Genomic DNA, 23817 nt, shown 5'->3' with positions numbered 1-23817 from the left:
AATATATGTGATGAGAACTTGAATATAATTTAATTTTAAGGTTGATAATCTAAACAGTGTATCAATTAAAGTATATAAGTATTCTATTTCTAAACAAACTCAACGTTCAAGATTTAAAATTTTATTTTTTCAAGTCTTATCCAATCTTAAAAATAAAACACAACATTTTCGTACCTTTTTTATCATTTTTAGAAATAATGGATGCCGTTTTAAAATTCAATTTAGCTGGATCAATTTTGAAAAAAAACTACCACTAATAGCATGGTATAGAATTAAATAGAAACATATTTCTATAGAGAAAGTGCAAGTAAGATTTGCACAAAAATTGGTACATCACACGAGTCAACAACATATGTATGTAGTTTCCTGAAAAAAAATCTCACTTACACCATTTGTTTATTATAGAAGAAAAAGCATATAATTTACACAATGTTTAGGTGTACTATATAAGAGTTAAAAGTTATTGCTTAATTAATTATCATGTAGTTTATGAATACTGTGGTCATCTAAAAACCTAAGTGCCTCCCAACGTTACTGAATGGTTGTTTAACCCCTAAACGCCCCCTTTGTGTTTGAGAAATACACTTGTTTTCACTATATAAGAATAACACAATAAACAAAACCATTAAAACCATCCAATTAGAGCATAGCAGTAACCTATTTGATAGGTCTGAGCAGTTAAATCATATATAATGCTCTCATAAAAATCAATCACAAGTTGTATCAGGTCAACGGGTTACGAAACGAACATGGGCCGAGTCATAAATGGGCCGTCAAACAAACAAGGGACGGCCCTACCCATATCAGAGCCTTAATTACGGGCCCGAAAGCCGTTTCTGGAAGGGCGTCAGGAAAGAACGAAAGAAAAACGGTCTAGGCTGTTTTTTTTTCTTTTTTTAATACGAAATTATTAGTATATTCCAGGTTGCTATTCTGGGTAGGTAAACGTAATGGTATTTTTGTAAGATGGAAAAATTATTAGTATTGTCATTAGTTTTAAATTTTGTTTCAAAGAGGGAATTGGCAACTGGGTATAAGTTAATGCCATATGTAATTTATTTTTTTTAATATTTGGGGATTGTGGTCACATTTTTATTATTTGATTTATGATTTGATGAGGTGAGACAAAACTGGGTCCAATTTTTGTAGCTTTGAAAAGGAAGCGTGTCTTCGGATCCCTTGACCATCATTTCTTCCTTGGTTCCGTCCGTACCAAACCGAGAGCTCAACTCTTTCCTTTTCGCGCGCACCTGCCCAACTGCTGAAGCCTTTCGCTCTCTCGTCTTACAATGTTGTTGTTGTTGTTGTTATTGTGAATTGTTGGTTCGGGCATTTGCATCGCCTTCCCCCCTGTTTTCTCCCTTCCGTTTCAATTCACAAAGCTCATCGAGGAGGGGAGCAATTTTCACGACCGAAACATGTGGGTCTTCTATCTGATCTCCTTGCCTTTAACTTTAGGCATGGTGATCGTTACGCTCAAGTACTTCGCTGGTCCTTGGGTGCCTCGTTACGTTTTTCTTACCGTCGGATATACCTGGTTCTGTTCCCTCTCCATCATTATCCTCGTCCCTGCGGACATCTGGACGGTATGTTTCTAATGTCCATCGTTTCTTGTTGATTGGATTTATCTGATGCTGTTGTTTGTTGAATTGGGCGTTATTTTGTTATTAGACGTGTCCATGCTTTTTATATGAATCTGATAATTGGTTTTATGAGATTTTAATTTGCGGTTGGAAGCAGATTTGGGAATTAGCTCAGGTGATTAGGTTTTGTGTTATTTCTCAATTACTTTCTTCGATTGAGGTCTGGATGTTAGGTTTCGATTTATTGCATTGCATTTAGTTATGGTGTGGTTTTGTAAACAATTTCATGCCGTTTAATTGATAATTTTAGTTCTTTTCAAAATATTAGTGATTGTTTACTGCTCCGCATCTCTACTTTCATTGTCATTGATAATGTTGCCTATTTGTCTATAAATTTATTGAGACAGACAGATTGGACATACATGCAACATATTTGATCAACTATTTGGTATTATTAGTTATTGGCAGTCGTACTTTCAGTTAGCTGGTTATGGTTCTCATTTGCAATCTACTACCGGTTTCCCTCTCCTGCATGGAAAGGACTGCCAATTGTTTATGCAAAAATAGAATTGAATATCATTTAGCATCCTCTTGTTAGCCAAGTTTTCTTTTCCTCTCTGGAAGTTTTAGTTGATTCAGGCAAAAATGACGTTCTTGCTATTGATTATTTGATCTAATTTATTTATGTACAGACTACAAGTCATCTGTCAGAGACTGGAGTAATTTCTTTCTTTTGGAGCTGGTCCTATTGGAGTACATTCTTACTTACCTGGTATGTTCATAGTACATATACACGTCTCTCAGTTGAAAATTGTAGAGTAATCCTTATATTTTTAAATTCACATCTTCAACCAGGGCTGTGGTGCCACTTATCCAGGGTTTTGAAGATGCAGGAGATTTCACTGTGAAAGAAAGACTGAAGACCAGCATCCATGTTAACTTGGTTTTTTATTTGGTTGTTGGGTCCATAGGTCTTTTTGGACTGATTCTTCTCATTGCGATGCACAAGATTTGGTTAGTTATTTGCTTTAACATCATGCATTAGGGGCCAGCCAAACAAAAGCAACATATATCCAATAATGATCATGAATTTTATCTGATATATTAGAAAGTAAATTGGAGGAGTCTTCTCCACATAAATTTAAGAAGTCCCATCTTTGTAAATTTTAAATTCTCTTGGTATATTATGTTATTTGGTTTTATAAGTGGGTATCATTTGTTCCCTTGCATTGTGGACTATTGTAGTACTGATAGCTTTTCTGATTGGGGGTAAAATTCTTTTGCTGCTTTGTTAATAGGCATGGCGGTGTTCTGGGTTTTGCTATGGCCTGCTCAAATACATTTGGATTGGTAACAGGTGCATTTCTTCTTGGCTTTGGTCTGAGTGAAATTCCCAAGAGTATTTGGAGAAATGCCGATTGGACTACACGCCAAAAAGTTCTTTCCCATCAAATATCAAAGATGGCTGTTAAGCTTGATGATGCTCATCAAGAACTCTCAAATGCTATTGTTGTAAGTGTTAGCCTCGTACCTCCCCATGACACTCACAGATGGGATAGAGAGAAAAAGCTAACTGAATGAAATCTTCTAAATCAGGAAGTTCCTCTCTCTTGGACACGTGCACAAACAGCACCCATAGGGACACACACCAATTTATCTACTAATAATTACATTTGAGATTTGTCATCATTTTGTTTCTGATTTTCCCTCTTTGTTCCATATGTATGATGTGGTTGTGTCTTACTGTTTATATGCTTATTTTAAAAGTTTGATTTACTCTCTATGTTTTATCTTCGACAATTATTTATTTTTCAAAATCATTCCTATACAACTGGTTCATTTTTTTAGGTTTGTTAGTTAACTTATTTCAAGAAGACCTTTGGATGGGTGGGGTATAGACTACCTACACAAAATAAAGATGCAATTCCCATAAATAGCAACTTGCAGCAAGATTGTGTTTTGTGATTTTTGACCTTCGTTTATGTAATAGGTTGCTCAAGCAACATCTAAGCAGATGTCTAAACGCGATCCCCTGAGACCTTACATGAATGTCATTGACAATATGTTAACTCAAATGGTAAGTCATCATTATTTTATTCACTCCAAACACCTTAGAACCTTGACCAGTGTTTTTAGTTCATTATTTTCTTCCCATTTTTCATTCTCAGTTTAGGGAAGATCCATCATTCAAACCACAAGGTGGACGATTAGGAGAAAATGATATGGACTATGACACCGATGAGAAATCAATGGCAACACTTAGGCGTCATCTTCGCAGAGCAAGAGAGGAATATTACCGGTATAAAAGGTATATATGGACTACTTCATTTTTGTCATTTCAGATTGGGAAGGTTTCTTCTATTTTTCTGGGCGGGTGGGTAACTTGTATTTTGGAAAATTATGAGGATTTTGAGTTGTTTCGGTAGGTCTATTTGCAAGCCTTGTATTTGTTGGAGTTGGGATCTATTGAGTGCCATAACTTGACCTGCACCTTGAGGATGGGGTGTATTTAGGGGTAAAGTAGTCTAATGATCTACTATATTACTAGGGACACATTAGTTATTAGCTGGAGATGGTTCGAATAACATAGTAATTAGAAATAAATAGTGTGTTAGAGAATCGGAGCTTGGCAGGTATTTGAAGTAGCTTGGAATCTAGGGGGTTAGGAGATGCTTTTAAGATGCCTTTTCGAATATTTTAATTTGTTCCTCATTTCAGACCAACTGTCAGTTTGCTTTCTATCCTACCATTTTACTGTTTTACGTTTGATTTATCTTGGGAATTAAATAAATCTTGCTGTCAACCACTCGTAGAATTGGATCTTCTTTTGTTATTTTATATGTGTATAAGCAAAATCCTTGATTTTTGATGTCTCCCCTTTTTGGACGAATTTATCTTTATAAATGTTTGTTTAAATTCTAGTTTGATAATTACTGCTATGCATAACAAATATCTCCTGTCTGTGGACTATGGATTCTCATTTTACAACCTTCCCTGTATGAGCAAGAATTCTTGGTTGCTACCTGATAGACTGATAAGTGACAGTTATCACCGATTACTTTATAAATTTCATGATCTTATTTGTTTTGTGTAGCCAATATATGACCTACGTTATGAAGGCCCTTGAACTTGAAGACACTATAAAGAATTATGAACGACGCTCGTCAACTGGATGGTTTGCTTTCTATTACTAACTTCGGTGCTTTTATTTAGCCTTCTGCTTTTCAACACACAATCAAGATCTTAACCTCCAGACTGGCCTTGTTATTTTTCCAGGAAATATGTTTCAACCCTCAGGCATGCTCGAAGTGGGAAGTTGGGGTCTATCTTAGATACACTTGGTAATCATATAATGCATTGGCTTCTTTTTTTCTTTATTGTTTACCTCATCACATGAAATAAAACACCATTGCAGATTGTGTTTAGGTTATATTTTTTAGAATTGTGATATGTGATTTAAAAAAAACATATGGTGACTTAGCAGTGTCTCTAGTTGGTCATTCTTTCTCACCCATTGACCTTGGTTGCAATTATTTTGAATAGTGTGTTCTTGTTTGTTGCAGTTGAGTTCTATTTTTTTTCTTTATTTATATCAAGAGTTCAGGCAAACCACCTCAACTATTCTTAAAGGACAATAACCGATCACACTACATTTGGCATAGATGGCCATCATAGCTATCCCTTCAACTCCATCCATCTTTCAAAGAAAAAATCCGCGGGTGGGCATTTGGGGGCTCTTTGGTGGGTGAGGAACAATAGAGGTGTGGATAGGGAACCTTGTGAGATTTGATCTTTGGTGAAGTTCCATGTCTCTCTTTTGGCTATGGTTCCAAATACTTTTTGTAATTATTCCCTTCGTAATATCTAGTTAGTTGGAAATCCTTTCTCTAGGAGTTTTTTGCAAGCTTGGTTTTATTGTTTGCTCTGTTTTCTTTCTTCTTTTTTTTTCTCTTACTAAAAGTGGTTGTTTTCATCTAAAAGCAAGAGAGAGAGGGAGGGAGGGAGGAAAAAAAATTAAAAAAATAATAGTAACATGACAATCCTTTCGGGGACATCCGATAAAATTGGAACGATACATAGAAGCATGACCTTGTGCAAGGATGACCTTGAAGGAGTTTCATTTTGAAGGTTGCCTATAAGTTAACTGTTTACTTTAAGAACCTTGAAGGAGTTAGAGAGATTTTTACTCTCAATGGGTGTATCATAACTCTGGAAATTTGAAAAGTCTTGCCATTTCTTTTCCTATATGCATATATCTCATTGCCTCAAAGAAACCAGCAAAATGCTGGACTGAGGGCCAGCCACAGAACCTTATTTATAAAGAACATAATTTACATCCCACTTTAGACATCCGTATGTATCTAACATTACCATACTCAAAATTACACTCAGTGCTTGTTAGCTTACTGTTTTTTGGTTTGTTTTCTTGGATATCATGCAATAGAAATGTTTTTATTTTCTGCTCCAAATCCTAAATAATGAATATTTATAATAAGGTGGTGGTCTGCAGAATTTATATGGCGATGCATCCTAAGAAAGCATCTTCAAAAAGTTTTGGCTATTGTACTTGGTATCATGTCCGTTGCAATTCTTTTAGCCGAGGCCACTCTGTTACCAAGTGTCGATTTATCTCTTTTCTCAATGCTTATTAAATTAGTTGGACGGGAGGAGGTGCTTGTGCAGGTATATCATTATACTTAACAGACAATTGCTTTTCCTATATGCATATGTCTCATTGTGTGATTGTCAGGATATGCATGTCAATATTTATGCACATTTTGTTTATTATTATGTACAACTCAGTTTCATGAGGCCCTTGTTAAATGCACTGCGGGCGACGCTGTCTCAAAGTGCTTTTCCTGTAGGGTTTCTGGGACAAGAGATGAAAAGAAATATCTTTCATTTATGACATCTAATTTTCAAACTGGTAATAAGTAATAAACAAAATGGTCTTGACTTTACTGTTTGTTTTGACTAGTAGCTTCATAATCTAATGAGTAATAACAAGTTAAAGCCTAGCTGTTATAACGCAGACATACATTTGAGGAAAGTTGGTTAGATGATCTCTGTACTAGATGCAAACTAAGTTATTTTGACATTTCCAGTATGATGTAAACCAATCTTTCTGGGACTGCTCAGAGATATTTATGATAGGAACATACGGGAATCTGTTTTGGATATAAATTTATTTCATTAGTTTTTTTGGAAAATTTATGTAAGACAGTTTAGGATGAATATCCTCATTATCTGACTATACCTAATCGTTATGATCACTCTGCCATAATTTTCCAATGTTTGCTGGATTCCTGTTTGCTTCTCTTGGACTTCTCTGCTGATTTTCAAATCTATTTTCCTCTTTTACAGGCCTTTGCTTTTGTTCCACTGATGTATATGTGTGTGTGCACATATTATTCTTTATTCAAGTTTGGAACTTTGATGTTCTATTCATTAACCCCAAGGCAAACAAGCTCTGTGAACTTGCTATTAATTTGTTCGTGAGTATTTCTCTTTAGCTTTTAAACCATTTTGGAAATTTGTCTTTCTTCTGTATGACAGAGTTAGTACTGATGTAATGTTATTTCTCTACTTAGAATGGTTGCCAGGTATGCTCCACCAATTTCATTCAACTTTCTCAATCTTATTCGTCTTGGTGGGAACGTGAAAACTGTTTTCGAAAAGGTGATATTCTTTTATTTTATTTTATTTCTATTACTGCAATGTTTGTTGCAGTTGTGGTTTAATTTTGGTACATGTGGTCTCTCCTTTTGGTTGTTTTTCTTCACCACTTACTAGTCTTTGTCCGCATGACATTATATTTTCACCTTTCCTGGGGCTTAACAATTCTAACGCTTATGGATAAGATCTTTGTGACTGTGATGTCGTTCTGTTGTCTTTTTCAATAACCATATTTGTTACTTTACCTGATATGTTGTGCAATTACAATGGCAGAGGATGGGTAGAATTGATGATGCCGTCCCTTTCTTCGGGAAAGATTTTAATAGGATCTACCCACTTATTATGGTTGTCTACACCATTTTGGTTGCAAGCAATTTCTTTAACCGGGTTATCGATTTCCTTGGAAGCTGGAAGAGATTTAGATTTCAGTCAGAGGTAGATGATATGGATGGATTTGATCCTTCAGGAGTAATTATATTGCAGAAAGGTAGTCATTGGACTGTATGGGTGGTTTTCTTTTCTGGATGAGATGTGATATATTATGACCTATCTCATTCTAGAAGTTTAACATTTGTTCTTAATTGCATCAGAACGATCTTGGCTTGAACAAGGGCGCATGGTTGGTGAGCACGTTATTCCATTAGCTAGAAATTTCAACAGCATAGACTTGGAGTCTGGCAGCAGCAATAGCACAGTATGTACATTTTCCGTAAATATTTATTCTCTAGGCATTCTTTATGCAATTGTGAACTATATTTCGATCCATGGGGATGCCATCTTTAGGAGAAATTGAAATCCTCACAATATCTAATTTAGGAGCTTTATTTTTGTTTGCGATCCCCTTCTTTCTGAAGTGTATTTCATTCTCATAAATTCTTAATTTGGTCAGATGTTTTTTCTAATCAAGGAGTTAAATTTTCAGGATTTGCTAGATATCAAAGCGAAGGCAACAAACAATCTAATAAATGAAGACGTGAATGGGAAGTCGTCAAAATCTTCGAGTGATGAGGGTCGGAAGTATGGTTCTAGCAGAGAAGCCATGAGCAACAAGTATGCTGTAATTAGAGAACAAATTAGACAATCAACATTAAACACAAAGCCAGTGCCGAACATTGCTTCTGCCAAGGTCACCTTACTTGATACAGAAGATGGTGAACCCAGCAATACCAATGAAAAGACGAATTCTGGTTTGGCCTCAAAGTGGGAATCAATGAAGGTGGGTTTCCAAAACTTCAAGGCTAATATAGGAACCAAAAAGTTTCTTCCCTTGCCCCAGGTTCAAGAATCAAAAACTCTCTCTCATCATGATTCTGCTCAGTCCCTTGACGAGATCTTTCAACGTTTGAAACGGCCATTAGATCATGGAGGTTATAGTGACGAGGAAGATGGGATGGAAATCAAGAGTTCTGAGAGAATAGAATTTGAGCGGAGGCCAACTAGATAACAACCATTTTTCTCTCTTTAGGTTTAAGAATCAAAGAATGCTGTTACCATGTACAGCCCTTGGTGCCAGTTTAGTTGTTTACTTTCAGTTGGATCATTCCTCATTTAAACACATATTTGGAGCATTTACCCGCGAGATTGACACATACGTATATAAGCTGACTGGTGGCAAGAAAACTGGAGGATAGAGATTACACTCACTAACTGTTCAGTCGACCACATGGTCGTAAAATTCACAAAGGTTGCAACTGCAAATATTTGTGTCTTGGCTGCATCAGCATTGCTTTGATTCTTGAGGTTTGCTTCAGAAACTCAGATGCCATACGTTAAATATATTATATTGTGTACCTTTTTTCTGGTATTTTGATATCAATATCTGAATGTAATTGGTAGTTGTTTTAGGAAATTAAGGTTGAAATTCTAGACACCAAAAGAACTTGATCTGAATGGTTTCCGATATTTTGATATTTTTCTTGTAGCTAGCTGTAACTTTCATATGATTTAAACAAGTCGTTGTATAAGTCAGCTCCATTGGCCCTTTCAGGGGAAACAAAAAAGTGAAAAGTCAGCCATTGCTAAAGGACCTTAGATATTTTTTTGTGATATGTGATCTCAATCGTCTTTTACATTCTCAGTACCCAACTTAAACCTCATCAAACAGTTAGGAGGACCATAACATGTTCAACCTAAAGTCGTTTTCATCGTTGTTCTAAATGAATATATAGCAGTTCTCGAGATTGCTTCAATCACTTTTGGCTACAATTTTCTATTAGTTTTTCCAGATAGCAAAGCAACCACTAAAAAGGTCTAAAGGTGGGATATTTCAATATTAAATGCTAAATATCATAATCCAAAACTCCATGGCCAGAATTTTCCTGATTATGTCATGGTGATGTAGGAATTTAAGTGTAGTAAGAGTTCACAACCGATTTCCAAGAAAATCTATGAAAACAATCCCATTGATAAGAAAACACTAACAACTTGGAAGGAACTAGGAAGAGAGAAATCCAAGATTGGAACTTGAATATATAACAATAATAATGCAAAGTAAAAAAAAAAAAAAAACGAAAAGGAATCCAAGAAACGGTGATAAGTAAAAAGTTGGAAAGGAGAAGAAAAATCTAAAAGAAGAAAAACTGTAATTTTTTATTTAATTTAATTTATTATGGAAACTAAAGTTGGAGTTAAAAAAGAAAAAAAAGTAAATAAAAAGCAGTGCCAAGAAAACAGAGATTCTCCACTAAAACAAGAACAGTAATTTTGATCTTAAAAAGCTGCTGTACATACAACAAGGTTGATTGAAATGTGATATGAAGTTAAGAAAAGATGATTAGGAAAAATGGAAAAAGCAATGGAAAATGGGAAGCAAGTTGAGAAATTTAGGGCCCAAGAGGCAAAGCGATGGGGAAGTAGGAGAAAGAGTTAATGAAGCGATGAAATGAAGTGTAGAGTGAAGGGTTGGCATCTTCCGGTTCGTGAGGAGGGAAAGGAAAGTGCCAATAAAAAGGAGAGTTTGAATAGCGACCCGACATTGAAAATAGACAACCTTCGAAATGACCCTCTTTTCCTTTTTTTTTAAACTTCCCAAAAAGCAGACCCTCGTGCATAATTTATCAAAGTAGGCCCCAACACACACACACACACCTCATTTCCTTCCAAATTCACTCACACCCATTCATCTTTCCCTTTCCACTCAACACGACAAACTTTAACGTTATAATATGACTGACAGTTGTACACCCAAACTCAAAACACACAAGCTCTTGATGTGACTAGGGAAGATGAGTTGATTATAGTGCTATGAGTAGATTAGATCGAAAACTCGTCTTTTGGAATTGTTCAACATGGACAAACTATTGTTAAACATATACGCTACACTTGACTTTTAACGAGCACGAGAGTAGAAGAATGAAAAGTTCAACTTTGTATTAGATAGTTGCTAGAGAACATTGTAAAGGACATTTAGATCCCTCAATCTACATCATAATAGTTTAAGTTTTCAATTATTTTAACTCACACTTAGTTGCAACAAAACTCAATATAGTTAAAAGACATAAAACTAGGTGCCTCAACACAATCTCTTAAAATTTTCAATTCAAAATATGTATTAAACCAACGTTCCAAAACAAAGCCTATATTGTTGGTCAAACACACATACATACATGTATCAAACTCATTTAAATGGTGAATAAAACATGTATTACAAAATTTCCAATTCACATGTAAGCAGATTGGAAGGAGGAGGTGGGTCCAAGAAATTAGAAAAGAAAGAGGGGGGGGGGGGGAGGGGGGAGGAAGGAGTGTGGTGAGAGATTGGAACTGAGTTGAGAGTCAAATGTGTCGTAATATTAATAGTTATAAAAACGAAGCACAAGTGGGAAATGTGGGACACTGTACCCCATACTCTACGCTAACTCCACAATTTTCCATATAACCCAAAACCAACAAAAAAAAAAAAAAAATTGAAGATGCTTTTAGGGATCTGTGCTGAGATCACTTTTTTTTTTCGTGGAGGAAAAGTATGATTTATAATTTTAACCTAACTTTCTGTCAGCGAAAACAGACAGGATCTTTCTATATCAATCCATTCTTGGCTTTAATTTATTAATAATATTTGAATTTTCCAAATGAAAATTCATGTCAGATTAGGCAATGTATAATAATATTGAATTACTAGTTTTCTATTCTAGTACCATGGTTTTATTTAATGGAAGTTCGTTAATTTAAAAATACATGTATGTGTTTTTCAGATCGGGTTCAGTTTATGCACTTAGATTTACAAGTTCTCAATTTTATATCTCATAAACACAATTTGAATCTTTGAAAAGAAAGGGCATGAAAGTTGAGAGATCAAACATGTAATTGAGTGTAAATTAAATGTAGGAATGAAGCGTAGAAAAAGTAGAATTAAATGTATAGTCTTCAGAATGAAAATGACACCCAAAAGGAAAATGTATTGCCTCTTCAATTGAAAAGAAAGGGCCCATCTGCAGGCTGTGGAAAGAGGGGAGGTGGGTTCAATATTATAGATACATACAATTGAGTAGAGATAATGAGAAAACGAAACTCCCTATTTATATTCAAAGTCTAAAAGGAAACAAATAGACAGCAACTAGTTCACATTCAGACCCCATTAAATTTTTCTACATAAAATTTATCTCACTTGTCTTCTTTCCATTATCAAAAGATTATTGATAAACTCGCACCTTTCTATTTCTTCTTTCTTTTTAAACAAAAACATGGTTAGGATTATAGAATTAATTTGAAAAATAAAAAGAAACAAAATAGATATTAAATAACATACCCAGACACAAAGTTGAGCATTTATAAAATTTGGCAATGGTATGTTATATATGTGTGTGGGGTGTAATGGGGAAGGGCCTACCTTTGTTTACCAAACCAATAGAGAAGGGTAAGGGCATGTGGCCCTATCCCCCAAACACACTACGCCCTATCTTCTCTCAATATATATTTTGGTTTGGTCGGTTGTCTTCTTCAAAATTTAAAGGCAATATGTGCAGATTGCAAATGCAATGCTTTGTTTTTCAACAACTAACTTTCTTTCAATTCTTTCGTTCTTGATTTTCACTACACATACAATTTCAACTACCTTCCATCACTTCTCTCTTTACAACTCAATCTCTTCCTTTCCTTTTTCCCCCCTCTTATCCAAAAACCAAAATTAAAACCTCTCTCTCTTTTTCTCTCTCCATCGTCTTAATTTCAACTCCATAATCAAATAAAACCAAACACGTAAACCCTCCACATCTACCCTATTTAAAACTTCCTTCTATGTACTGAAATATCATTTCAAATGGGCACCTCATTTCTTTCTTTCTTTCTTTCTTTCTTTTTTAATCACATGTGCACTCACTCATAACCCTTTCAACAATATTAGATATAACATATGTTTGCAAATGAACAGCGTTTTCATTTTTAACTATACCAAAAAGTCTTTTCCTGAACTGATACAAAAAGTTGTATCTATATTATTTTAGGGGTAGGTAAACTTTGGGGCCATGTATCTTTAATTCAATAGTCCCCGTGGCCAAAAAGTGTTTGATATATATTATTATTAGGAATAGGATTATTATAACAAACCAAGATTTTCAGCTTCCATTGTAGGCCAACTGAAGAGAGGTTATTCAATTAGTTTCGACTTTTTAGTTCAAAGCTCTCTTCAATAATCAATTGCTTTATTAATGTTATTTGTTGAGTTGTAACTTTAATGTCGTTCGTTAGGGTTTCAGGGAGAGCTTTTCAAAAAGCAAAATTAATCCAATTTTAATGATAATTAATTAAACATGTTTTAATTAATTTCATAGATTATGAGTTCAGCACAGATACTTATTTATCTTTACCTTATTCAATTAAACAGCAATTCCTTTTTTTAACTTTGTACTTTTAGCCTGCTGTTTTTTTAATAAAACAAAATGGTTTAAGGTCGTAAACTTCGATTATGATTATGATTATGATTATTTTGTCATTGTCATCAATAATAATACACACATTGTGTATTACTGTTTAATTATTTGTTTTTTCCGTGATTGAATTTACATATAATTTTCATTGAAGTGACATAATGTCATAATTTTATAGTCTTTGTCAAACAGATGTACAAATTTCAACAAATATTGTACTGAAAAGCTAATAAATTAAGTACAATTTAATTTCAGCCTTAATTTTAGTTCATCGCCTAAGCTACCGTTGTCTTCTTTATGCAACTAGCTAGGTGTCCAAATATTTATTATTATTTTCACTACCCCAAAGATAAAATCGAAACCAATAGAAAACAAACCAAAATATAGAAAAACTTATTGATCCTTAATTGCATCTATGGATTTATTTATAATTCTTCTGATATAACGTGAGATTATTATGGTCACTCCATCAGATTTTTATTTATTAAACTAATTGTCCCTACAAACCCTAATTTAATTAACATTGGTTAACCAAAATGTGAAAAGTTTAAATTCCACATCTTATGATTCTCAGAGTTTAAACTTGAAAATATTGGATAACATATTTTTTGTTTAATAAAATATATTACTTTTTTATTAGATTGGTTGCATGATAAATACACAAATACACCAAATATATAAATGGAAAGAAATTTCATCACTTTCTTCACGCAAAATCATGCAACCTAGTGATCATTCTCACAAGTACTTCAATTTTACAGGCATTTTTTTTTAAAAAAAAATTATTATTATCCAGATTGTTTTATAGCTACATATATCACACACTTTAATTCCCAATTTAGATTTGGTTTTCTTTTTCTTTTTTTTTTTCTTGGCATTAATTTTTTAACAAAAAGAATTCTTAGTCCTTTGTCGTAAAATCAAAAGAATGGTGAAACATAAAAGGAAAAAGAGACAGAGAGGCCATATAGTTAGAGCAATTGCAATCCACATATTAGAAACGTTTATGCTCCTAAATTATTCTCTCCTTGTTTCCCCCAAAAAGTATTGTATTTTAATGTTTCATTTTTTACAGAAAGATAATAATATATAAGGTTGGTAGGTATGTATATATATATATGTATAGGTTACAAAAGGTTATATATAAGAAGAGTGAGAAGTTAGTGTTGTAAGATGGAAATTAGTGTGTGAGTTGATTTTTATATAATTAAAATGTTGTATTGAAGTAAAAGACATTATAGTAATGAATAAAAACGTACCAAATGTGTTTGACACAAATAAGTTAATATTCTCAAACATTCATTTCCATATATTCTTATCACCAATTTAGTCACTGTACATGCACGTGTTCCTTTCAACTTTTAGCTTTTACTTCCTCTAAGTGTTCATACTTGAAGTTGAAGAGGTCCCCCACACCTCAACCCTCAAACAAACAACAAAATGTTTTATATGTAAACTAATTCCTTTTATATGCTTCTATATAAAACCTTTCAATTGTTTTATATATTAACCCCAACATTACTGTATGTCTCACTTATCATCACTCTGATCTAAATATGAAAATATGAGTCTGAAGGACATTATTCTATGTTTAGTTACATGCTCTTTTAATACGGAGGGAAATATTACATTGAATTTTTGAAAATATGTGAGATACCATTGATCTAATCTAATGTAGAGAGTGAAACCAAAGTGAAGAAAATGAATAGGATAGTACACAAAATGTTGTTTATGTATATATATAATCTAAAGTATTAACTAAGTGATTTTTAATTTAGGGTTTAGAATAAAGTTAAGGACAGTAGTAGGGTTGTTGTAGGTAGGTAGGAGGTAGGTAGTAGGGGAAGCTAATGTGTTAGCTGATTAGTGAAACTTATTGTTCCTAATTAGAGAATAAACTGCTTTTGTAAAGTTGAATTTAATTTAATTTGTGTTTTAAACCAAATTAAGCTTCGATTGCTTTCCTTGATAAAGCATTTTCATTTAGGAGTGGATGTAATGTGTCACATCTTTTTCCCTCCATACACACAAATTAAAAAGACAAAAATGAAACTCAATTTTCAATAAAGTTGAAAAAGGAAGGCCCCCACCCCCCATTTTCATTTTCTTTTATTTTATCTCTCTCTCTCTCTCTCTCTCTCTCTCTCTATATATATATATATATATTATAATTCCTAATGTTATTAATTTTAATTTCCAAAATCAGATCGAAGGTTTCTTTCATAAGATCTTTTTATTATCCCGAGAAAGGGATAACTAAATAAAATAAAACTATAAACCTCTCTTCAAAATCCATATTTAGTAAGTTTTACATTTCTCTATATGTTTCTTACGTCATTACCTTTCATTTTTTTCTCCCTTTACTTTTTTTTTTTTATAAAAAAAATTATCTCATCCATTTAGATAAAGATATACATACGTGAATTTATAAAATTTGTATATGTTTGATAAATATTTTTAATAATTTTATCTTTTACTATCACCTATTTTAATAAAAAGCATCCATCGAGGATTTTTTAATAATGTGTAACGGGATTAGGTTTTTTTTAACTTAAAACCTTGTTTACATTCTTCTTATTTCTTATTTTAAAAATATAATTTTCGTTGTTTAAATTTTAAAATACTATAAATATATTTATTAATGCACGATTTGTGAGGTAGGTTTTTGAAAACGTCCAACGATGATAATTTTTAACAATATATAGTGTGAGATGTTTGAACCTCACATTTTACCTATATCTCTCTAAACTTTGTGTATTTATTAAAACGTTAAAACTAATAAATATATCGAATTATAAGTTCAAAATGTTTCGTAGTGAATACTCTAAATTATTTTTTAGTATAAGAATTGTAGGATAGAAATTGAATTAGTGTGGGTCAATACCACAAAATTAAGTTCACCATAACATTAATTAACTAAAAATTAAAGTATGGCATGTGACATTGAAGGTGAGGATTCTTAATTTTCCTTTAGTTGAAAAGAAGAAAAAAAACGTTTTTTTGGTAACTAACTTAATTAATTAGAATGGTTTTATATTTATAAATTGGCAGAGTGATTCAAATTTAATTTAATAAATATATGATTTTAATCCATTAATATAATATATTATATATATATATATATGTATATGTCCATGTATTTTTAATGATATATATGTTGACAAATGATACAGAACGGAACAAATAATATAAAGCAATGGAAAAATGTAGATAATAAATTAATGATCTCTATTATCTAAAAGAATAATTAATGATATCGACGTTGTCATAAATATTTTGGTTAATACAAGAGAAATGAAGATTTAAAACACTCAACTATTATTATTATTTTTGCATCATTTCTTGTTTAAAAAGATTTTTTTCTATTAAAAAAAAGACTGATAATCTAAAACAAGTTAAAATGTGAAGATATAGTTGCAATATTCAACGCTTTTATATCAATTAGTGATTTAAGATGGTATCGATGCAAGTGGTCTAAGAAAGCTACAAGTTGAACTACTTACTGCAAATTGTTTAATTTACTCCTCATTTAATATTGACTTTTCCTTGTGTGAATTCACAAGTGATGAGGAGTGTTTGCTTAATCTTATAAACCAGTAAGCGATTTAAGAAAATCAATAACACGTGGTATTAATTAGTACTATACATTATATTATCATATTCCTCCCATTTTCAAACGTGCAATTTATTGTATGTAAAGTTCCACATTTGATGATTATTTGTAGAAAGGGACAATTAAACTTCAATAATACTTTCCACACGGTAGGAGAAAAGAAAAACTAATCAACGGAAGTCCATTAAAATGTGATAGCATTTTAATAACCCATGGATGTAGGTACAATAACCTATATGCCCTCTAGTAATCAATAGATATAACTTCAATGTGTTGTACTTTTTGAGTTTTCTCACACATGTTTAACACAATTAAAAAGAAACAGCCAGTTACGTTGTAGCAGCCTATCTCCTAATCATAAGCTAATCAAACTTGAATGGCATCTTCATTTGAATGGAAGAGAAGAAGACAGATGTGGGCATGAGTTGTAAAACTAATTTATTTCTCGTATTAGGTGATTAGCCGTAATATTAGACTTTTTTTTCTTCAATAGAGAAGGAAGAGGGGAAAATGGGAAGAGTAGACTTTTGCTAATATACAAAGAAATATATATATAATACAAAAACAAACTTTTGAAAAGGCTATTTCAATTTTAGAATTCAATATATATGTGTGTGTATGTGTGTGTGTGTGTGTGTGAGAGAGAGAGAGAGAGAGAGAGAGAGTTTAAGTTAAGTACAAAAGAAATTAGTAAACGAAAACAAGTTTATATATATTAATAGACAGCTGTGAGAGAAAGAAAATGTGAAAATGTGAAAATGTGAAAATGTGAAATTGAGCTGTCAGGTTTGAATAAAAATGATAAAGAAGAGAGGGTGGAGGGGAAAAAGTGTAAAGTGAAGTGATGAAAAAAATGTATGGTAGGGTTAGGCTTTTTGGGGACTATTTGTGGTTACGTGCATTTCAACTTTATTCCTTTTTTCCTCCCATACGCCATCGTTTCGTACTCTACTCTGCTCCTCCTGCTGGCTGCATCTTCCTTTCCTTACCAATCAATCTCTATAATACTCACAATCTCACAACTACTCATTGTTTACACCAATACTTCAACCAATATAATTAACTTCTTCATTTCCAATTTTATCTTTTCTACTCACAAAAAATAAAGAAAGAAAAAACTTTGTATTTTGTTGTTGTATAATTTTAAGTGTCACATTTTGGTTTTTATTTTAAATTTTTTTAACAACAATTCCAATTTCCAAGTTGTTTGATCGAATCCTATAAATCATCTCTATTACTTGGGCAAAGTCTTCCTATACAAATTAATTTTAATGTATATTTATTTCTCGACGTGCAATACTAGTTTTTATATTTTTAATAAAATATTAAATTCAGTCCTAGAAAGTCAATTTTCTTAATCAAAATTGGTAAAATTAATTATAATACAACTTTAATGTAAAGAAAGATGGTATGTGAATATGTTTTCAAATTTAGAGTAACAAAATGGGTATGAGACAGGTTGAGAGATTAAATTTAGGATTTACTAAAAGTAATTAAAAATAAAATTTAATCAATTAAATTTATTAGTAGACATTAACGTTAAAAACTAAAAATTCATATTTAAGTCCATAAACTTGTGGATCAAATTAATAAGTAAAAATATTAACAAGAAATTTGTAACATTATGAAATTATGAAATTTATATGTTAAGAGTGTTTTGTTTAGTTTCTCAAATCACTTCATAAAGAAAGTGAAAGAGTTTCTAATTTCTTGGCCGGAATTATAAATCAATTTTCATCTTTTATTATTTTACATAGAAAATAAATTCCAAAGAATTTGAAAGTTAAGGATATATATATTTTCTTCTTCTTCTATTACTGGAAAATAAAAAAAGTTAAAGAAGTGAATATAAAAGTTGGAATTGTGTAAAGACGTAATTAAAAATGGTGAGAAAAAGAAGCAGTTGAAGAAGATGATGAGGTGGTAAGTGTTGGTTGGTTGCATGGAAAGTTGTACCCTCGAATCGGAATGCTGGGATCCGAGCCCCTATATTACTTTTCAATACTAAACGGACACGTAAACCTAGTGGATAACCTGAATTATTTAATTAAACCCCACTATACAATAATATTCAAAATATGACGTACGTTAATTTTGTAATCAATTACCATTATCAATTTCATTATTAAATCCAATATTAGAATATTTGAAGGCATCCGGAGATATGCCCTATGCTCTATATAAATCATAAACAATAATAAGTAGCCTCTTTCTTTCTTTATATTTTCTCCCTATTACTTTGGGTTCCCCCTCGGGAGGGAGAAACAAATTAATTATTCATTGTTAAGAGAGGGACGTCTCGAGTTTCACGTTAATTAATTAAGTAATCTTATTAATTTAAATTTGTTTGACGTGTGGGTTCAAATTAAAATGTAAAATTTGGGTGCTTCTAATGTAATGCCTCAACGATTAATAATAAATAACTACAAATTTTTATTATTATTCTAATAATGTGGCTTATGGGTGAACTTATTGAGTTATTATAAAAGTTTGAGAATCATTTTACATCATTTTGTTATTCTCTTTCTTATTAATATTTTAGTTTTATATAGGAGTAGGATTGTGATGTAAATGAATGGAATGTGTTCACTCTACTTACATAAATTTGTTTTCATTGAAAGGTGCATGTAGAGCTTAATTATATACATAGCTTTTACTTGAGTGAAACCTCAAGTTAATTAGTTGATACCAGCAAATAAAAACATTAGAAATGAAGGAGATCAGTTCTGATTTAGTACATTTAAAATGTTTGGATGTTTAATTGAAATCAATTTAGCAGAGAGCTCAATATTTCAATAATGAGGTTGATTATTGAAAAGAGTAATTATAATATGTTAGAGAATGGTGCAATGTTTAGCAATTAATTGAGAAAATCAATAATAGAAAGAAAAAAAAATAGAGCCAAATAAATTTATAATCTAATTCAACCCGTATATATATATATATTTAAAAAAAAAATTGGCCTAATCAAACTAAAATTATGCAGTTAGCTAGTACTCAAAATTAAAATATCTCAATTTAGAGAAAAAGAAAAGAAGAAAATAAAGTTTAATATTTAGATATATTAAGCAAATTGAACTATACAACTCATATACCTATGGTCATAGGGATAAGTATGTAAAAGGTTAAATAGAGATTGTTAGGTGGATGTTCCACCTCAATCTTAGAGTCCATCCATTTAAACACCTAATCAAAGTAGGAAATGTAGAAAGGTTATTAATTATATATATATATATATATTAGTTTATGATGTATATATGTAGAGAGAATATTAATTAAAGAGTAAAGACTTGTTTGAATTAATTATTTAACTTTGAAAATATAATATAAATAAAAAGAAAATTAAAGAAAGAAAAATGGAAGGAAGTGAGAGTGAAATTCGTTTGGAAAAGAAAGTTAAGAGTTGGATTGGAATTGGTATAGTTAATAGCAATATATGTAAAATAAGGAAGGAATGTAAGGGGGGGAGGAGGGGTGAAGTTGGAGTTGGTGTGTAGTAGTAATAGAATCAGAAAGTGGAGTTCTAGAAGGGGGGGATTGCACACGTGTCGTTTTAAATTTGGTGTGGGTGGGTTAGGGTTATTGTGTGGTGCAGGCAGCAAACCAAATCAACCTGCCACTGTGTCATCACTGGGTCCCACAGCACATGGCTCGAGCAATTTCTAAACTTAAAAAATAAAATAAAACACAGGATATGTGGGCCCCACTATCAACTCCACGTAATCCGAATCTCCCCCATTCCTCTCTCTCACGCGCTCTCCTACTCTCTTACGTTACACTTTCTCAAAGTTTGTGATCAAACCCCATCACTTCCTTTCTTTTTATTTTTATACCTCCGTTTTCTTTCATAAATTAAATTATTTATAAATATACTATTGATTAATTATTTTATCTATAATTACTATATTAGAGTATTCGAGTAAATGTCCTATCAAAACTTCTCAAACAATTCAATTTTATAACATTTCAATTTTTTGTTTTTTGTTTTTTTATAAGTAGCTAAGAATTCAAATTCTAAGTTAATTAGGAAAGATGAATAACATGTTAACAAAATTATAAGAAAATAAAATACAGTTATAAATAAATTAATTAAAGCAATCAAATTGGTATAGTCCTCAATAAATTTATTGATAGAGCATATGTAATAACTACAATCACAAATGTAATCAATTTTGTTGAATTTGTTGTTACTGTTATGGTTATCTTTATTAAATCTGAGCCATAACGGCAACAACAATAGTGATATGTCAAAATTAATAGTTTTCTCTAAAAGAGTACAATAGAGGTAACTAGTAATCCATAATGGTAACGTTACAATGTAATTTTTTCGTCCAGTTGAATTGATCACTATTCACTCATTGACCAAGTTGAAGCATTTTTTTTACAAATTTGGATGTAGAGCTCACGTGCAACATCAAAGATAACCCCATGTACTTCATCTTTTCAATTACCACCCATTTGTTTTCATTCAACTAGGGTAACCCATAACATAGAGGGTTACTTCAAAAGAGAGTTTTCATTTTTAGTTTAGAGAAAATGCTTGATTTTTTTCATAGTTTTGAGTCAAATTTCTTTCTTAAGAAAATAAAATCTATATGGTTATGAAAACTTGTAGCAATTGATAGGCTGAAAATTTGAAATTCCGTTTTCAAACACGGAAGACAAAAAGGTTATTATTAAATAAATAGTTTTGAGATTTGCAAACAAATTTGAGTGTAATAAAACGAAGAAAAAGGTTATAATAAAACACCCAATCTTGTGGAACTTGAAACTGAAAGATATGTATCTGAAATGAAGGGGAAAAAAAAGAATTAAAAGGTTTGTAAAAAGAAAGTAAAAGTTGGTTTTTGTTGTTGTTTATTTAAAAAAGAAAGCAGAGAGATAGAATTTAAGATGAGATGAGAGTAAGTCGACAGAGAGATGGTTGGGGTGGGAGTTTAATAAGGTAATATATATTAAGATTTGAAAGGAAAAGAGAAGAGGTGGCATTTGGGGATGGAATGGAAGGCGAGTAGGGAAGTTTGAATTAAAGATGGAAAAAGGAATAAAGGAAAGAAAGAAAAAAAAATAGTAAAAGTGGGTTTTGGTTGTGAAGAGAGAGTGTGATATGGGAATTAATCCACTCATTATTTTTAAAAGTAATTTATAAAAAAGAAAGAAAAAAAAAAGCTGCATCCTTTGAGCCCACCTATTTATTTTCATCATCCAATCATAGGTCTCTTCTTTTTAGGCTACTCTCTTTATTATTATTATTTATAATTTGTTGTATATCAATTTAAGTTCGACATCTTAATTAAAAACGGATTTAATTCATTCATTCAAGTAAACATTATCGTTAACTTTCATTATGTACCTAATCAAACCTTCCTTTCTACTCTCCTTATTAACTCTCTTCCAAACCAAATATTCACTTCTTTTATTTCTTTTTTGGAAACACTAATTAATTCATGCAATGCAAAATTCAGGCTAAATAAAAGGACAGTGTACTTTCTCACTTTTTTTTTTAATTCATCATTCAAATCTTATTATTTAAGCGCTTCTTTTCTAAATTTCTTCCTTTTTCTTACTTTGAAAATCCATTCATCCATTTACTTCAACAAAAAAAAAAAAAACAATATGCACTTGTCTTGTTCATGCCTTTCTTTATTTCAATAGTAAAGACAATCAAGATTAAAAAAATGTTTTAGTCCAAGATAGGTACTTTCAAATTTATATTTAGTGCAATAACAATTGAATTGTCTTTATATAAATGCTTGGAAATGTAAGTTAATTCTGCACATCCAGATCTAGTTTCTAAAATTTACCTCATTCTACTTTTAAAACATAGAGATATCTTTCACATAATAAATAGGGGAAGTGTACTTCAAAATTGAAAATTGAAAATTTTATTATTTATCCATATTCTCTTATCTACACATTAAAGAAACATCTTTAATTGATTTATATAAATGACTGATGATTAGAAAGCTAAGAGATATCCCTTATAATATATATAAGTACACTAATAAGATAAGTTTTCACTTCAAGTTGCAATTGGGTGTTGTTTTTATGTACTTTCAATCAATGACAAAGTGATCAATCTTCTTTTCTAAAATTTTCAACTATTAGTTCGTCCTAATTGAACACTTCAATCCAATCCTTTTCTCATAGATGTGATGATATATATATATATATATATATATATTCAAATAATAATAATAACTTTATTTAATATATCCCTTTTTCATATACATATAATTTACATTGAAAATCATTTGTAGAGGTAAATAATATAGATGTTAAAAAATGTGTTTTTAGAAAAAAGTTTGACAAGAATTGTAAAAGTGTGTTTGGTGGGGAAAGAAGAGACAAAGAAAGCATTAAAAAGATTTTTATATCAATTAGAATTGTTTCTTTCTTTTCTTTTTAGTTCTAACATCTTAGGTTTCAACATAATCTTCTCTCAAAGTTAAAAGATTTTCCATTTACAATCACCACAAAGGTCAAGTACAAAATAGTAGAAAGAAGAGGAATTGTCATTTAACCAAGGTGTAATTGGATATGGGTGAAGAACAAGTAGAAAGAGAAATAAAGGGAACTCAAAATGGAGGGTATAATTCTTATATCCAAGAACTAAAAGACCCAACTTGTTATAAGAAAAAAATGTTCTGTAATTCTTGAAGAGAAAAACTTTTGAATGATCTTTTAGCTGAGAATATGTATGATTTCTTATTTGAGAACGTGACTATCCCTACATCGAGGGGCAGTTAAAAAGATTTTCAACACAAATATAAAACTTCTATTCCTTTCCTACCCAACAACACAACACAATTGATGAATACACGACTTCAAATCCTCACATTTCTTTGTCTTTCTTGTTTAATAAAATGCAAAAAAAAAAAAAAAAAACCCACTATTTTGGTAAATAGTTCAATTAGTTTAGTTATTTAAAATAATTGATATAGTAGTTTTGGTAAATATTGGTGGACTTGTTGTTCCTCGTTTGTAAGAACAATGAGAGGTGAGTAAAAAGAGAAGAATGAAGAAAGTGTAGGGCGGGCATGGAAATTGTTAAGAAATGAAAGGGGAAAAAAAGACGGAA

The 23817-nt window shown here is 31.5% G+C and overlaps 1 protein-coding gene across 1 annotated transcript; it reads left to right on the top strand.

Annotated features, from left to right (window-relative positions):
* Positions 1-1136: 1136 nt before the first annotated feature.
* On the top strand, positions 1137-9305 carry LOC101205973 (LMBR1 domain-containing protein 2 homolog A). Its single transcript, XM_004143406.3, has 14 exons — positions 1137-1586; positions 2276-2355; positions 2439-2597; positions 2882-3095; positions 3574-3660; positions 3752-3891; positions 4678-4758; positions 4860-4924; positions 6094-6266; positions 6948-7078; positions 7175-7262; positions 7533-7746; positions 7850-7953; positions 8182-9305. The coding sequence occupies exons 1-14, from the start codon at positions 1419-1421 to the stop codon at positions 8701-8703; spliced, it is 2226 nt and encodes a 741-aa protein (XP_004143454.1). The 5' UTR covers positions 1137-1418; the 3' UTR covers positions 8704-9305.
* The last annotated feature ends 14512 nt before the right edge of the window (positions 9306-23817 follow it).

The sequence above is a fragment of the Cucumis sativus genome, chromosome 6 (genome assembly GCF_000004075.3).
Source record: "Cucumis sativus cultivar 9930 chromosome 6, Cucumber_9930_V3, whole genome shotgun sequence".
Taxonomy (NCBI): Eukaryota; Viridiplantae; Streptophyta; class Magnoliopsida; order Cucurbitales; family Cucurbitaceae; genus Cucumis; species Cucumis sativus.
This window is presented reverse-complemented; position numbering and strand designations above follow the sequence as displayed.

What these genes read in the sequence shown, in the direction of transcription:
- LOC101205973 (XM_004143406.3), top strand. Translation starts at nt 1,419, where the DNA reads ATGTGGGTCTTCTATCTGATCTCCTTGCCTTTAACTTTAGGCATGGTG. An exon ending in GAATATTACCGGTATAAAAG is followed by an intron (nt 3,892 to 4,677) that starts GTATATATGGAC and finishes TGTTTTGTGTAG; the next exon opens with CCAATATATGACCTACGTTA. An exon ending in AACTTGCTATTAATTTGTTC is followed by an intron (nt 7,079 to 7,174) that starts GTGAGTATTTCT and finishes TTCTCTACTTAG; the next exon opens with AATGGTTGCCAGGTATGCTC.